Here is a 15,817-nt window from a genome sequence, read left to right as displayed (position 1 = left end):
TGCCTTCATTTGTGACGGTTAAGGTAAGGGGCTCTTCCTGCTGGATACAGAAAAGCAACTGTTAAACGGTCTGAGGTTGCTAATGACAGATCCTCCTTTTGATGAGGTGCCACAGAACTCCAACAGGAGACAATGTGCATTGCAGGCAGCCACAGAGCCCAATCCAGCACATCCTACCTGTAGACCTGCTTTTAGTGCTGTGGGCACTAGCATGCAAATATAGAAAATCTTAATTTTTTTTTGCTTTATACTTCATTGACTTCACTAGTAAATGAAATCAATTCATTGACTGATTGGCATCACGCCCACGTCCATTTCAGACATGAGGGCGTTGTGCATTTTATTCTTATAATAACAACTGTTTAATTTGAGTCTAACTAACTTGTCTAACACATAGGTCTGTTACTCCACATCTGTCAGGCAAACTTACTGTGTTTAATTAAAGGAAAACCTCACAGATTTTCAATAAAGGTTGACCAAAACGACCTCGGGTAATATTAAAGAATGAAGAGACACTCAGATTGCTCCATAATTTCAATGCAGAAAAATGATCATTTGTTCCTCCCGTAAGGCGCCTTACAGTAGCAGATAGTTTGCCATGGGCTCAAAAGCTATAACTAGTGCCTCCTGGTTTTCTCTGTACAGTACCTGCTCCAGCAATGGTCAAACTGAGAGGGCGGAGCCAGGCTGAGAGGGGGCGGTGCCAGTCGGCCAGAGCACAACTGAATAGTCTGCCATTGATTGCATACACCTACAGCACTAATATTCAATGGACGGGACCTGCTCTAGATTATTTAGAAGACAGCAAGTTCTATAGTGTTAGAACAGTCTAATATTAAGGATTAGTTGTATTAAACAGAATGCTGCGGGGAGATCTGACTGCTGGGAAGTTTACAGGTTCTGTGTGCAGTAGACAGCTGGTGGTCCGCACAAGACGCCGATGTGAACAACTCAAATGTCACTGTGCTGAATTTCATCAATTTCATCGTTTGGATGAAGAGGGTTTTGACTAAATGAAGAATCTGTGGCTTTCTAACAAATGTCTGCTTTGATTCAATATAAAAAGCTAATGATCGACTTAGAAACGATATCTTTATTCGCATATTTATTTATATACACATACTGTATATATGTAACCTTTTGTTAAAAATGTACTGTAAAGCAATGTCTGAGCGTTTGTTTGTTAGATTCAGTTGTGCTTCTTTCAGCTCAGAGACATGGTGCAGCTCTTAAAAACAATGGCAGACAGAGCAGTTGCGCTCCAGCAGGCTGGCTCCGCCCCCTCTCAACATGACACCGCCCTCTCCCGGGATTGCTCGACCCCCTCTCAGCCTGACCTTTGCTTGGGCAGGTACAGAGAGGCATAAATGATCATTTCTCTGCATAGATAATTTGGAGGAATCTAAGTGTCCCCTCATTCTTAAATATTTCCCGACATCATTTTGGTCAACCCCCATTTGAAATCGGTAAGGTTTTCCTTTAAATACACACGTGCAAATGCAGTAGTGTAACTGTGGATGGAACCTTTGATGGGACGGTGTTCTGTGTATCCTCATCAGCATTTTGTCGATTCCTGACACGTCGTCCTTGGGTGTTTCGCTATTTGGCTGAGTCAGCTTCACCCCTATCGCACCGAGGTAAGACATGACTGTAATCCTTATTATTTTCCAACAGGCAGAAGTCAGTGCAGCTCATTTAGTTTCACAGTTTATTTGACCAGGTGCAATATCCCTGTTATGACTGACTTATACTGTAACTATAGGATAAATAATGTACTAATAGTAAATTCAAATCCTAATGAATGAACACTACAAATTGTTAAATTCCGTGCATTTGATCACTCTTAACTTGTCCAAAGTATGTACATTATCACTTTCACAGTCATTTTCAGGATCAGTATCATGAGGTGTAATTCTCTGGACGGTTTCACTCCCAGTCTTATTCTCCACAGTCTAAGTTGTGACTAATAGGAGATAAAAGCCTCATTTGACTACATTAAAGGACTAAAGGTACTGAGACGTTCTCAGCTTTTCTCACACTCACAGCTGATGAAACTGATAGCATTGCATGTACATTACACACCTACACACTTCTGACTGCAGAGTTTTAAAGGCAGAATTTATCAGGGGATGTGCAAACACTCCCTCAGGCTGCTTTATTCTTTTTTTATGTTTTTTTTTTAAATCACAAATCATTCCTTAATTATGAGCTCCTTTTGACTGCACAGTGCCGGTAGCACACATCGGTATAATAACAATGAGCATAATAAATTATCTTTATATCCCATAGCGTTAAGAGAATTATAAGAAAAGCCAAGGATGTGAGGAGGCACAGGGGGAAAAGAACCGGAAAAAGAAAAAACAGTACAAAAGAAAGGAAAGAAACAGAAAAACAGTAATAATTAATGTAGAGAGGGCGAATAAAGACGTGAAAAGAGAGAGAGAAAATGAACAAAAAAGGAAGAGGAAGAGAGGAGCTGGGGAAAGAAGAAAATTACCAACGTAACTGTAGTTGCTGATGTAAATCTCCCTCAGGTTAAAAGAAGATGATAATTAAAAATGTACTGCAGGGTCAGACTGTCTGTGGCCTTTATTGCGGTCAGTGTTGTGTGTGTGTGTGCGTGTGTGTGTGTGTTTGTGTGGTGGTGGTGGAGGTGTTAGGGCGGTGAGACTGTGGTGGCCATTAAAAGGTGTCCCTGCTGCAATCAGTGTGCAGAGGCCTTAGGGCTTATTTGTTACTACATCAATCTGCAGTTAATGGAACACACACACAAACACACGCGCACACGCACAGACACACACAGAGAAACATGCACAGACACACATTTGCATCCAGACACATTTCCGCCTACAGTGCTAACATTGTCAGAGAGAACGCTGAACAGCAGGACACACGCATGCATGCACGCACGTATGCACTCGAACACACACACAGCTGGTAAAGAAGCCAGCCAACCAGGCCCACAGCGGAACCCAGCACACACACACACACACACACACACACACACACACACACACACACACACACACACACACACACACACACACACACACACACACACACACACACACACACACACGGTTCTAATGAGGTCCCTTCCACTTCCACATTCCTGTCTCCTTATTTATTCCCGTGTCCTTATGTAAGCTTGTACAGACCTTGTTCACATTGTAATGGACACTGGATTTATAAGGCTGACATAAAGCTGTAGATATCAGGAAACTTACTGTAATCTTACTCCCAGGAAAGAACACTTATGGTTTTTGACTATGTTCTCATCATTGGCAGGTTCTGCGCAGAGTCTCTAGCACCATCTAAATTGGGCAGAGTACAAATGTCCTCCTAATTGCTGATCGGAGGAGGGAGAAGAAGCAAAAACACAGCATGACTAGAATGAGTATGAAATAAAGGAGTCAGGGAAGAGTGCAGCAGGGCAGCCTAATGGTCAGAGGCTCCATCGTTCAGCTGTCGGAGGCCCACCACCTCCAGGGCTGCTTCTCTGTAGTCCAACCTGACCCCTGACTTCCCTATGGATGGAGGCTACACACTCTACAGAGTCAGACTTCTTTTTATCCAGCCACTGCCAGGCAGTGAAATGATGGTGAAGTGATTGTGACCATGGTGGCCCACAAACAATAATTATAAAAGAAGCCCCAGAGATGTTAGAAGCTGATGCAGACGACTGGTATCAGCAATGATCTAGGAATATTTTGCCACAGCCTCGATTTACTGGATGAATGCAGGGCTGTGTCTAAATGTGGAGGATACGTAAGCTATGGCGATGAGGGACTGGAACTCTGACAGCTGATAGTCAGATTCTTCTCACTTTTTCATTTCTTATTAGAAATGACAGTGTAGCCAACACCGAGCGCCCTTTGCTCTGTCGTACAGACAAGTATCGCCAGCAGCAACTTGTTTCATCTGTCATGGAAATTATTCTTTGAGAAAGAGACCTGCAGCCGGTGCTGGTGTGCAGAGAAGGAAACGCTCCATTGAGGAACCATCTTCCTCTGTGAAAACCCATATCGACTCATGTCGATCTCAACAATAAACATCCAACACAGTGACTGGGCTCTAGACCCAGTATCACTAAATTATCTAATATTATGTCCTGCTAATCTATTTGGTTGAAAGGACAGTTGGAGAGGAGAGTGCTTCTGACTTTTGTTGGTAGTCAGTATTTACTGTATATAAAAAGACAGGCAAGAAATTCAATTAAGAGTCTACAGTAAGTAAATGATTTAGTTACATATGAAAATCCCTGGATTTCAATAAAATAAAGCATCAAGTGTGACTGTCACACTAGATTGTGCTTTAACCGTAAGTAATATGTGCCAAGCCACAGTTCACCGCCACATTAAAAAAAGGACAATGAGGACTCACACTTCAACTTAAGCAATAAATAAACAGAGGGGAAGTGTTGGTCCTTACCAGGCGTGATTTCTATCACTGTGTCGTGTCTCTCCGGGGGGAAAAGAACCTTGGGAGGCTGAGTGGTCTGCAGAGCTGTGAAACAACATGCAGAAAGGTTAGTTGGGTCTAGTGGACACATCATTACATACATCACTTTACATTTCTGCATTTATTAGATCAATCAAGCTACTACTCTGAACAACACAGTTGACGAGCAATGGACTGCGTAAAGACTTTTCATTCGCTACAAAAGCAAGCACAGTTATTTAAGCAGCTAGACGAGAGGTTTGATGAGGGACAAGTACTGTATTACAGTATGCATCAAATGGGGAAATATGTAGAGTAACCATGTTATAATCTTATTTTATAGATCCTCCTGAAAACCACAAGCTACGGTGCAAAGCCCACCTACAGAAGAGACGCGACCTTTGCTCAACTTACTGATTGACTGACCCGAATCATCACAGACGCAAATACACAGCGCTGGTCACCCACGGACGGCCGCGTCTACGAGGTGCTGCCTCAGCCAGCGAGGTTGGACTCGTCTCACCCCGTGTATTTCTGTCTCTGCAGACTAAGCTGAGTTACTGATAGGCTTCCTTCTGACGAGTGCCAAGCACTCTTTCAATTTCAAGCCGACAGAATCAAACACCGATGAGCCTTTTGGCCTCAACTGCCTCTGGGTCTAATAATCCTTTGACATACAGTATACTGTAATGTGGTGTTGGTCCACTTCTTCTCCTGAATGCAGTGCTACATTTCGGGCTAGAAAATGTACTGATGGTTTCCGGTGAGACAGGTCAGGATCCTTTCATATGGAATTTCCACATTACCCCGGTGCCTAACAATATGAGTGAGCTGAAGCAGTCTTTGGGGAAGTTGGACCCATTGTTTGAGCTCATTGTGGCCAAGGAAGCCAGGAGTGTGTCCACATCCAACAACAGATGTCCTCCACGTTGTGAGTATTCTCTGTTCAAAGAGGCTGCCTGTAGTAACCTCAGTGCACGGCTCTGTGTTCACATCACAGATGGGTTTTATTCATCTACTCATTTCTCTGAGCAGCAGATGAACTTTAGCATCTCGTTGCTATCGTTTCTTTGGCTTTTTAGAAGAGACAAGGTTCAGAAGGGAGATATTTTCTTTTCTTTTCTACCTTGTATCTGTGTGCTTTCCTGCCAGTAAATCTCTCCACGGCTGTTTAGTCCCTGATAAAACTGGTTTCATTTGCATACTGATGGTTCTGCTGCCCCCATTTAAGATTGATGAGACAACCCTTCACCTGCACCGACTTCTCTCCTGTTCTGTCCTCCGTTTGCCTTTCCGCCTTTAATAATAATGACACAACATACTCAGTGACCTACTGTCTCTTTAAGACGGGCAGTGTCACTTTGCTGGGTGTGCGCATGCATTTGCCGGCACCCGCCCGGTGTTTTGGTCACTCGCTGTGAACTTGACTGTCAAAGTGGGAAGGAGGCACGGCAGGAGCTGTGTCATAGTAATTAAGTAGTGGTGCAGTGCGTCTCTTCTACATCTACATGCAGCCGTGAGTGCTAAGGGCCCTGACAGCCGCCTAACAGCTCCCAGTGAATGTGTTTGTAAACCGGACATTTTTTCCTGACACACACACAATTTCTCTACAGCAAGTAGAGAATCAAATTCTAATATTATCAGTTCCACTGTGAAATCTCACATGTTTTTGGACCATTTTCCGCGAAGCTACTACAACAACTACTGGCCACAAAATGATCAAACATTTCCAGCAACACTGAAAAACACAGAACCAGCACAGCACCAACAACATGTGCGACTGAATTTTAAAAGCCAACCCTCTTTGGAAGCGAGGACAGATTGCAAGTGAGTGTTTGTAGCTTGTGTTAACCTGAATAAAAATCTGAATATCAAAAGGTTTGTGCGGAATTGATGATAATGATGGGGTTTGCTGTTTACTTTTAGCATGCGGCTGCACTGATCACACGCGCGTGCGCACACACACACAAACACACGTGCACGTTGGAGATCTTTGAACTTTTTATAATGGTCACGCGGCTTTAAAATTATAGTAGACTTTTGATGTGGAACACATGCTGCCTTCAGGTCGGAGCCACTGCCTGATTTCGGCCAAACAGTTATTTACAGTGACTAATGGGCTTTTGGTTAATAATAGGACAAACAGTAGCTTACAGTACATGCGTGTATTAAACTGTGACACATGAAAGAAAGAAATATAAGAAATATATAGAAAAATGGTGGAACGCTACAGTAGGTCACTAATAAGGAACATTTGAATGTTTTAGGTGCTTGAGTTAATACATTTAAAGTGATACAGCACAACCCAACCCAGATGCATTTCTCTTCGCTTTCTTTGCACAATTGTTGTCCGAGGACCTTTATTTTCTGAATTCCACAATGGCTGACATTGATGTCATCCAGCATTTTGGTTTGTGATCAAAAGAGGTGCAATTTTAACAAACGTGTCTGTCTCCTGGCAGGCTTTTAAAGCAAATGCTCCTTTTGGTTGTCAGAGAGACGGTGTTGCCAAATATCCAATAAATAATGGAGCGTATTTATAGGATAGTGTGGGGGTCTCTATGATACGGTAAGCCAAATATTCTAGCACACCTGACTGGCTCCTTCTCACTGCCAATTACATCAGTAGTGCTAAGCTCATGCATTTGCTGTGCTGGTATCACTATGAGGACAAGGCATGCGTCCGGCAGCACAGACACAGACATCAGTCAGAAAAGGAAGCTGCCCCTCAGGCACAGCAGCTTTGTCGCACTGCCTGTGATTGGAACCTTCACTGGCTTCAGTTGGCGTCAGTTGTGTTCAATAGGTAGGTGTTGGACATGACACAATAAACAGACACAGAATGCATGGACTATACTGGTCTTTCTGTGTCAGTAATGATGTGCTACAAATTCAGTGCCACTCAGTTTTACATGTTTCTGCAGATTCAAGTCAATAGAAAGGTTTTGTTTTTACTGTCCTAGCTTGAGGTTTTTCAGATTGTGTACATACAGTACATGCATGCGTCAAAATATGATCATTTTTAGCCGGCAGCGTGGCAACACTGATGAGAGCGTTAGGACGAATGCTCTAAATGGATTTTAGGCTGGACAACTTAAAACTTTTGCACTATGCACCCCCATCTAAAACGGTAGACAGAAGCACACGTTGCACTTGTGCTACATGTTACATTGTTTTGTCCAGTGAACCAACACCAAGGTTTGTGAACCAAATAGTCATTGACATGAAGCCGAATAAAAAGCTGCGTAAGGTTTGTGACTACTGTATTTAGTGTATTTAAAAATTAGTTTATTGGCAGGTAATTTATTGACTTATTGATTATTATTGATTTGTTGGCATGTTATCTGATTCAAGACCTGAAAAGCAACATGAGGAGACTCGTTGTCCGTATGTGCAGTGAAAGTCTTACGGTGTAAGTCACAGAGCACGGAACAGGAAATACAGACTCATCAGGGCCCAGATACTTTGCACCTATGTGCCAACGCACCATTAGTCATATGTGCGAATGACGAAGTCTTTGAAGCAACTGAGATGTGACATTTTTACAACACATTTAACGTGAAATCTGAGGAATAAGCCAGTCAAACACTTCAACATCCACCTTGACCCTCAAGAGGGTTTGTGGCATAAAGAGAACAGGCTGTTTCCACTGTTGCTCTTCAAACAAAACATTCCATAACTGCAAAAGTAAAAAAGTTAGGGGTGAGGTTTTCATTGTTGCCCTAATGACAGGCATTAAAAGATCATAATAGACACATCAGTGAATTAAACAAAGATGAGTAAAAAGACCCCCGTCAGAGGAGTACAGGTGACGTGCACTCAACTGGTACAATTTAGGTTAGATGAATCGGACTGAAAGCCAGTGAAAGGAGGCTAAAACAGGTGGGGCATCAGAGCATCAGCTGAGTCCCGCACAGAATAAACCCATGTTTTACTAAGGCAAGAAAAGACATCCAGAAGTTTGACAAATGACACACTGTCACACAAATATGTGGACAGATGGAATATGATGAAGGTGCACACTCGCCTCCTTGTGTGTGATCTTTGTCCTTATGACTACATTTACCAGCATCTCTTGTCTCACATGCTCAATGGACTAGAATGTCTAATTTGCATTTCGAGCTGTAAAATACAGGCTTCCTTGAACAGCAAACCTAAAACACTGGATGGCTTTTATTGAATTAAGGCAAGTTTAATAGTTTGATGACTATTTCATGTATCTGAGTAACCTTTACTGTATACAGTAGTTTAGTAAATTAGCAGGGTAGGACTAAAACGGCCTGGGGCATTAACAGCGGGCCCTGTCATTATGCAAATGAACGTGTTCATTTATTTGTACAATACTGGCTTATTAGTGTTGAGGTAGGCTGAGTACATTTTAATGTATTTTTTATTACTGTACGGTGGCGGATGGATGCAAAGCAAATAGTAATTATTACTCTGTTCCTTTGCTGTGTAATATTTTTCTTTATGCTGTAGCAGTGGTGCATGGGTACAAAGTAAAAAATCCATTGATTCACACTATTAGAACAAATAATTTAGACCTACAGTGCATCGTACAGTTGTAACAGTTGTATGGGAATTCATGTAAAAGATACTAAGCTCTGTGGACTTAAGGTCTCATTTAGACTTCATTGTGCCACATTCACAGTTAGAGTCCTCTGTAGTTTGACTTGTGTTTTGTGTGTTTGTGTCACTGAAAAGCTTTAAGGTGCTGTTTAATTCATCTTCCATTCAAAAAATCCTCATTAGTTGTGATTCAGCAACAGAAAGGCACAAACTAAGTTTTGTTGAAGTTTTAGAAAGAACTTTACTGATTTCAAAGAACTGTAAATGCTGCAGCGCAACACAGCAGACTTGACAAACATTATTTCATGCAATTCCATCCTTTCAAAATCAAAAAAGACTTTAGAAAGAGAGACCTGAATCACAGCAGAGATAAGAACTCCAGCTTTATGCCAATGTCTTCCTGATGATCCCGGTGTTATGTGAAATTTACACAGAGCCAAAGCCTGAGGTTGGAACAATGTAGGACAACTTTTATGTGAGATGGATGGGCCTTAATATGACCCTGATGCAAGTGCTGAGGTCGGGGAAACATTAAACCAAAGTACACCTGTCTCTTTCCTACGCGCATCGCATTGTAGATCATTATCACAGATACCATCTGCTCTAGAGCTGTGCCACACTGGAGGGACACCCTAATGGAGGAAACAAGTGCTCTTCCTTAACTCTGCACATAGAGCTGAATGATTAAAGGCATAAATTAAAAATGAAGGGCTCTGAGGGGAGGCTGGGGAGGTGGCAGAGGAGGAACAACAGCCCTTGATGAGCGTGGTGTGACAGGTACCAGATGAAGAAATTTAAATGGCTGATGCACCCTAGCATATAGTATATGTTTGATATTGTTGGTTAAAGATTGAGGTTGTGAACCTATAATCTTTGTACATCTTTGAGATCTTTGAAAAAAATACATATTACACGCATCACTGTCAAAATGAAGAGGCTTTGCCCCAAAGTCATCTTCTGCTGGTAGAACTCAATAGAAGGTGAAATACTGTTTGGAGGAATACAATAAAAAATCTATTTAGCTGTGGCCCAAGAGAGATCTGCACAGAAACCTGTGAGTCCAATAATATGTGAAGTCAAACGAAAAAAACAACCAAAAACAGAAAATAAAGAGGAACTAAGACAACGCAGTGCGGATCAGTGGTTGGAAGCGCAGCTGGCACTGCTGCCGCTGTCTTGTGGCTGTGAGACAGGCAGTGTAGTTAGTGATTCTAATTAGTTGATTTGAATCAGTTAGGGGACTCCTACCTAACTGCTGCTGGTCCCACCGACAGCATGGATGGGAGAGCGCACCACTTCCATGGTAGGGGCTGGGGGCGGCTCAACCACCCATGGAGGTTTAGCTAATTATCTTCCTGGCTATAAAGCTCTGCACCTCTTTTACTCTTTTACAAAGGCTTCCACTAAGCAGGTGGGAAAACTCTCGTGATGCTAAGGTGGCAAGACATGCACCGACTTTTAAAGACTCCTTTAACTGGCAAGTATCTAACAGACTGACACAAGGAAAACACACCAAAGTCGTCAGTCGAGGAACATTGAACAGTACGTTTCATGTATGAGAATATCTGAAGAATCTTTTGTTGCGGCCACTGTTGCCTCAGCACATTTTAATCCTAGTGTTACTTCTCCAAACAACCTGGGGAGCAGTACATGAGGACCTTTTAAACTGTAACTCATAACATCTCTTTCCCAAACTCTAGTATTTCCCAAATCTTAATAGAATCCTATCTGTGCATTCATTGTGATGAGATTCATACACAACGAAATGGAGAAATTATGTCAACCAGCTCAATAAAATAAGCGTTTTAACTTTTAAGTAATAAAAACCTTGTAAGCTTTTAGCTTAGGTTTAACGTTTCATTATTTATATTTGTACTATGTCCGCTGTATGATACCACACTGATAATAAAACTACTGGCCTATGAGAGGTACTGTAGGTGCAGTACTGACCCATAACTATAGGCATGATGAAGGCTGATGAACTGACCACTGCATGTTCCCTTTCCTGGAAGCACACCACTCACACCTCACATGCTCCTACTCACTGTAAATGAAAGAAGCAACAGGTCTACACATCAGGCAGAAAAGAGGAAACCGAGACAGATATCAGTTATTGTACATTCAGTTCACATTTAACATGTGAAAGCGTGGAAGTACTGCAAAGACTTTAAAGTCATAGAATAAATAACATTTCTGACAACATTTCACGAGAAAACAGACAAATACAGTACAAATATTAGTATGTCCAATACAGTATCTATACTTTATTAGAAGTTTGAGTATTTCAGGTGCTGTAACCTTGACCTAGGAAGATCCTTATAAAAACTTAAAAAAGTCAAATGAGGCCAAAATGATGATCATAATGACAACACACGTGACACTGAACTAGACACGAGGTCTGTGTGTGTGTGTGTGTGTGTGTGTGTGTGTGTGTGTGTGTGTGTGTGTGTATGTATGTGTGTGTGTGTGTGTGTCTGTGTGTGTGTGTGAGTACAACTGTGTCTGCTTAGACCCGATAAGACCTTTAATAATGAGCTTGTTCATTCTTTCATCAGTCAATGCACCGTCACTGTCTACGCCATATTCAATCATTAATACATTTTTCATTTATACACAGACATTAGCAGTGACAGAGAGAAAGAGAGAAAAAAAGAGTGAGAAAGCAAATGAACACTGAAAGTGTTTAAGCAGGGTTTAGACAGTGATAGATTCCTTCTCCCTCTCTCACACATGATCTCTCTCTCTGAGGTTGAGGTCATACTCATACATGGAAGCATGTCATTAAACCACACGTACTTTCACATACCACTCTCAACATCTGTATACATACTGTTATCTTTCACCCATTTCTTAGTCTCGCAGAATTTTCTACATTAAATATCACTTCATTTCCTGAAAGGAAATGTCATTATGTGAATTTTTCTCGCTCTGTGACACACACACACGCACGCACGCACGCACGCACGCACGCACACACACACACACACACACACACACACACACACACACACACACACACACACACACACACACACACACACACACACTAGATGAAAGAAACTTTAACCCATACAGTACATATTCATCATGGAGGTCAATGACAGTATGACTGACCTACTGTACATGTAGAAGTGGGATTTTATTGCCCAGAAGTCAAGATAAGAAACAAATAATATTCACCATTACTAAAACAGCAACTGAAAAAGTAAAACCCACCTTTTTCACATTTTAAGTTACAGTACAGTACAAGGAGGCAACCAGCAAAACAACTGTATTATCTCACAGTAAAACAAGCCATAGAGCTTGATCCTTCTGATCTGAATGTGCTGCAGCTGATCAAGCGGTCATTGGACTCGACATTGAACAGGGCCACATGAAGAAGGTTTTGTGGGAGCAATATTTGCATCAGTTATGATTTGTATGAACAACGTCTGCTGCCAAATGTACTATTCTATTAATTTTTATTGTTATGCAGATGATTCGCAGCTTTATATGTCCTTGGAAGCAAATGAAACAGATCAACTAATAAAAATTCAGGGTTGTTTAAAAGACATCAAATCATGGATGTCCCAAAACTTCCTTCAACTAAATTCAGATAAAACCGAAATTCTTATTGTTGGGCCTAAAAATCTGAGAGAGACGCTATTGAGTCAGATAACCACCCTGGATGGCATAACATTAGCTTCAGATTCTACTGTGAGGAACCTTGGTGTCATCTTTGACCAGGATCTCTCTTTTACATCATACATTAAACAAATCTCCAGAACCGCCTACTTTCACCTTAGAAATATAGCTAAAATCAGAAGCATCCTCTCTCAGAGCGATGCAGAGAAACTGATTCATGCATTTGTTACCTCTAGGCTGGACTACTGTAACTGCTTACCCATAGGATGTCCTAACAGCTCCTTAAAAAACCTACAGCTCATTCAAAATGCTGCAGCCAGAGTCCTGACAGGACTTAAAAAGAGAGATCACATTTCTCCTACATTAGCTTCTCTGCACTGGCTGCCTGTAAAATGTAGGATAGAATTTTAAATTCTCCTACTCACCTACAAAGCACTTGATGAGAAAGCTCCTTCTTATCTTAAAGACCTCATAGTTCCTTATGCTCCCAGCAGTACACTTCGTTCTCAGAGCGCTGGGCTACTTGTGGTTCCTAGAGTCTTTAAATGTAGAACGGGGGCAGAGCTTTTAGCTACCAAGCTCCTCTCCTCTGGAACCAGCTCCATGTTTAGGTTTGAGAAGCTGACACACTCTCCACCTTAAAGATTAGGCTTAAAACCTTACTTTTTGATAAAGCTTATAGTTACAGTAGAGATGGTTCAGCTGCGGGTCCAACCATCCTGCCTGTGCTCTGTTGGTGCTTGTTGTTGCTGTGCTTTTCTCTATCCTCTCACCCCAACCGGTCGAGGCAGATGGCCGCCCACATCCAGCCTGGTTCTGCTGGAGGTTTCTTCCTCGTTAGAGAAGGAGTTTTTCCTCTCCACTTTTTGATGCAAATTAAATGCTTGCTGTATGTGGGATTTGTTGGGTTTAGTTATGTGAGGTCTTAAACCTTACCTTGTAAAGTGCCTTGAGATAACTTTGTTGTGATTTGGCACTATATAAATAAAATTAAATTAAATACTGTACAGTAACTGTGGCTGCAACCCAGTACTATTAATTTCTGCTGTAAAAACTGCTTAAAACGGCTTAGCATTGTTGTAGCTGATAATCATAGTAAGCAGGAAATCTAGCATCACATGTACTGTATGAAGTACAGTAGATGTATGTTCTGAGGAGAGAGACCAGCTAAACATTTAAATTCAAGTCCATTAGGGACACAAACAGACAAACTCAGGTACCAATGGAAATGTGATGATGAAACGTGCAGAACATAGTGTCATCACGTAGAACGCTAAGAATTCGTCACACAATTGCTGTTGCCTACGGGAGACAGTTGTACCCGGTGTTTCCATTTTGTGTTGAGTAAATTTAGTGGAGCTGCCCGTTAGCAGGTACCACATGTGTAACCATGTGTGTAACCGCTCAGCTTTACTGCACAATTCCTGGAATGATGTAAGGCTTTTATTTTTGCGCTGCCGTGTTTCTGATGTGAGGTATAAACATTCTGGTGGCAGTTTGCTTTATTTCACAGTGGAAATTTAATAAGAGCTGCTTCGATACAGAAAGAATTTAGGACACTTGTCAGATGCTCCACATCCCTGTAGATTGAGTGTGTGGGTTTAGCTTCTCTGGCTTTATGTGCATGCCTGCCTTGGTTTTTAATTCAGGTTTTGAGTAACATAAGTTCTCCATTAGTATCCAACTGTACAGCAAAAAACAAATGCCTTCACTTGATTTTCCAGTTGCACGTCCCAGTCGCAGGGTCGTAAAACTTATTTTTTACAACTGGGAAGCGATGTCAGTTGTCAGTGTTTACAGAGTGAGGAAGACAAAGGAGACTTTGAAAGGGAAGAAGCTTCTGTCCATTGAGAGTGGTCCTCCTGGTTTTTTATCATATCATGCAGCAGATGGCTCACACGCAGTCAAAGACCCATTTTGAGCAGTGCTTACACAGGTAGAAAGAGTGCTGTATGAAATATTTAGAGTGGTACACTCACGGAATCCGGAAGGGTTGGATACTGTGAGAAAAGACAGGTTTTTATATTTTATGTACTTGCTGTGTATCTCTGCCCACTTAACATGTTTAATCCAATGTACAGTAGCTGTTTTTCCACATATCTTCCTATACCTTATTAAATATTTATATATATATATTTAACATAGTCAATTGTATAAATATTAAAAGGTGGATCCTTCTGTCGACATTAAATGAAATGGTTTTCAGGGTTAACTTGACCAGACTAAGACAATTCTAGTCACAGACACTAAAAAGAAAAAAAAGGTCTGTTCATTTCTGTCATGTGATGAGTATCACTCTCATTAATTCTTTATATTATTGACCTTTCTAACACACCCCTGCTCATCCATATCAAATAAAAAATCTTGGGTATTAAAGTTGAGTGCCTGCCATTATTATCACCATCATCACCTTTAGCAACCACATTTAATATTTGACCTTGACTCAGACAAAATAAAATTAAAGTCTGGATCTTGTGCTATTTTTATTATTGTTAGGAATATACCACTCGTTTGCATCTCATTTACATCAGGTTTGCATGAGCCCTGTCATTCTGATGTGATCATATGTTACATTGATTATATCTGCTCATACAGTATATTAGATCAGTGGTATAGTTCCCACTACTATACAGTGTTACAATCAAACTACTAAGTATCTCATTTACCTCTTGAGTGTGTTACTGTGTTTAAACAATAAAAAATTGTCTAGCCACTTTCAGAGATCGACGATCAGCCGCTCTCAGTAAATACATTGCATAAGTAGCTCATTGAAATATAAGTAAGTGAACAAACCAGAAAGAAAGGTCCCATCTCTCTCATGGCTATTTTACGTGTCAACTTGTGGCAGGATGAATCTCAATCATGTGTGTCTGTGCTGTTGACTTGAAGTGGCAGGGTAATTTGTTTCTGAATTATTTTCAAGAGCACAAACAGATCCCCGGACCTGAGCAGAGGAGGCTCCAGCTTTAGATGAGGCAAGCTGTCAAAAATGAATGTGTGCAAGTGTGATCGGTGAAGAGTTCCTGCCTGAATAGATGCATGCGTATTTGCATATCTTGTGTGTGTGGGCAGCTCTGTGTGTGCATATAGAGATAAAGGTGCTCTATAATGACCAAACATATCCATGTGAAAACACTTTAAATATTAAAATACTAAATAAATAGTACAAATGGATTAAATCTGC

The 15,817-nt window shown here is 41.3% G+C and overlaps 1 protein-coding gene across 7 annotated transcripts in view; it reads right to left on the bottom strand.

The window, feature by feature from the left end:
* The window catches only part of il1rapl2 (interleukin 1 receptor accessory protein-like 2), a 260,188-nt gene that overhangs the window by 37,286 nt on the left and 207,085 nt on the right, over positions 1 to 15,817 (bottom strand). For all 7 annotated transcript variants that reach the window (XM_041072694.2, XM_029165858.3, XM_041072692.2 and 4 more), the window contains one exon: positions 4,432 to 4,506. In XM_041072694.2, the coding sequence (XP_040928628.1) occupies positions 4,432 to 4,506 (75 nt within the window). The remainder of the gene's footprint in view (positions 1 to 4,431; positions 4,507 to 15,817) is intronic.

The sequence above is a fragment of the Betta splendens genome, chromosome 10 (assembly GCF_900634795.4).
Source record: "Betta splendens chromosome 10, fBetSpl5.4, whole genome shotgun sequence".
NCBI classification, from domain to species: domain Eukaryota; kingdom Metazoa; phylum Chordata; class Actinopteri; order Anabantiformes; family Osphronemidae; genus Betta; species Betta splendens.
Note: the sequence above shows the minus strand (reverse complement) of the source record. Positions and strands in the feature narration are given on the sequence as shown.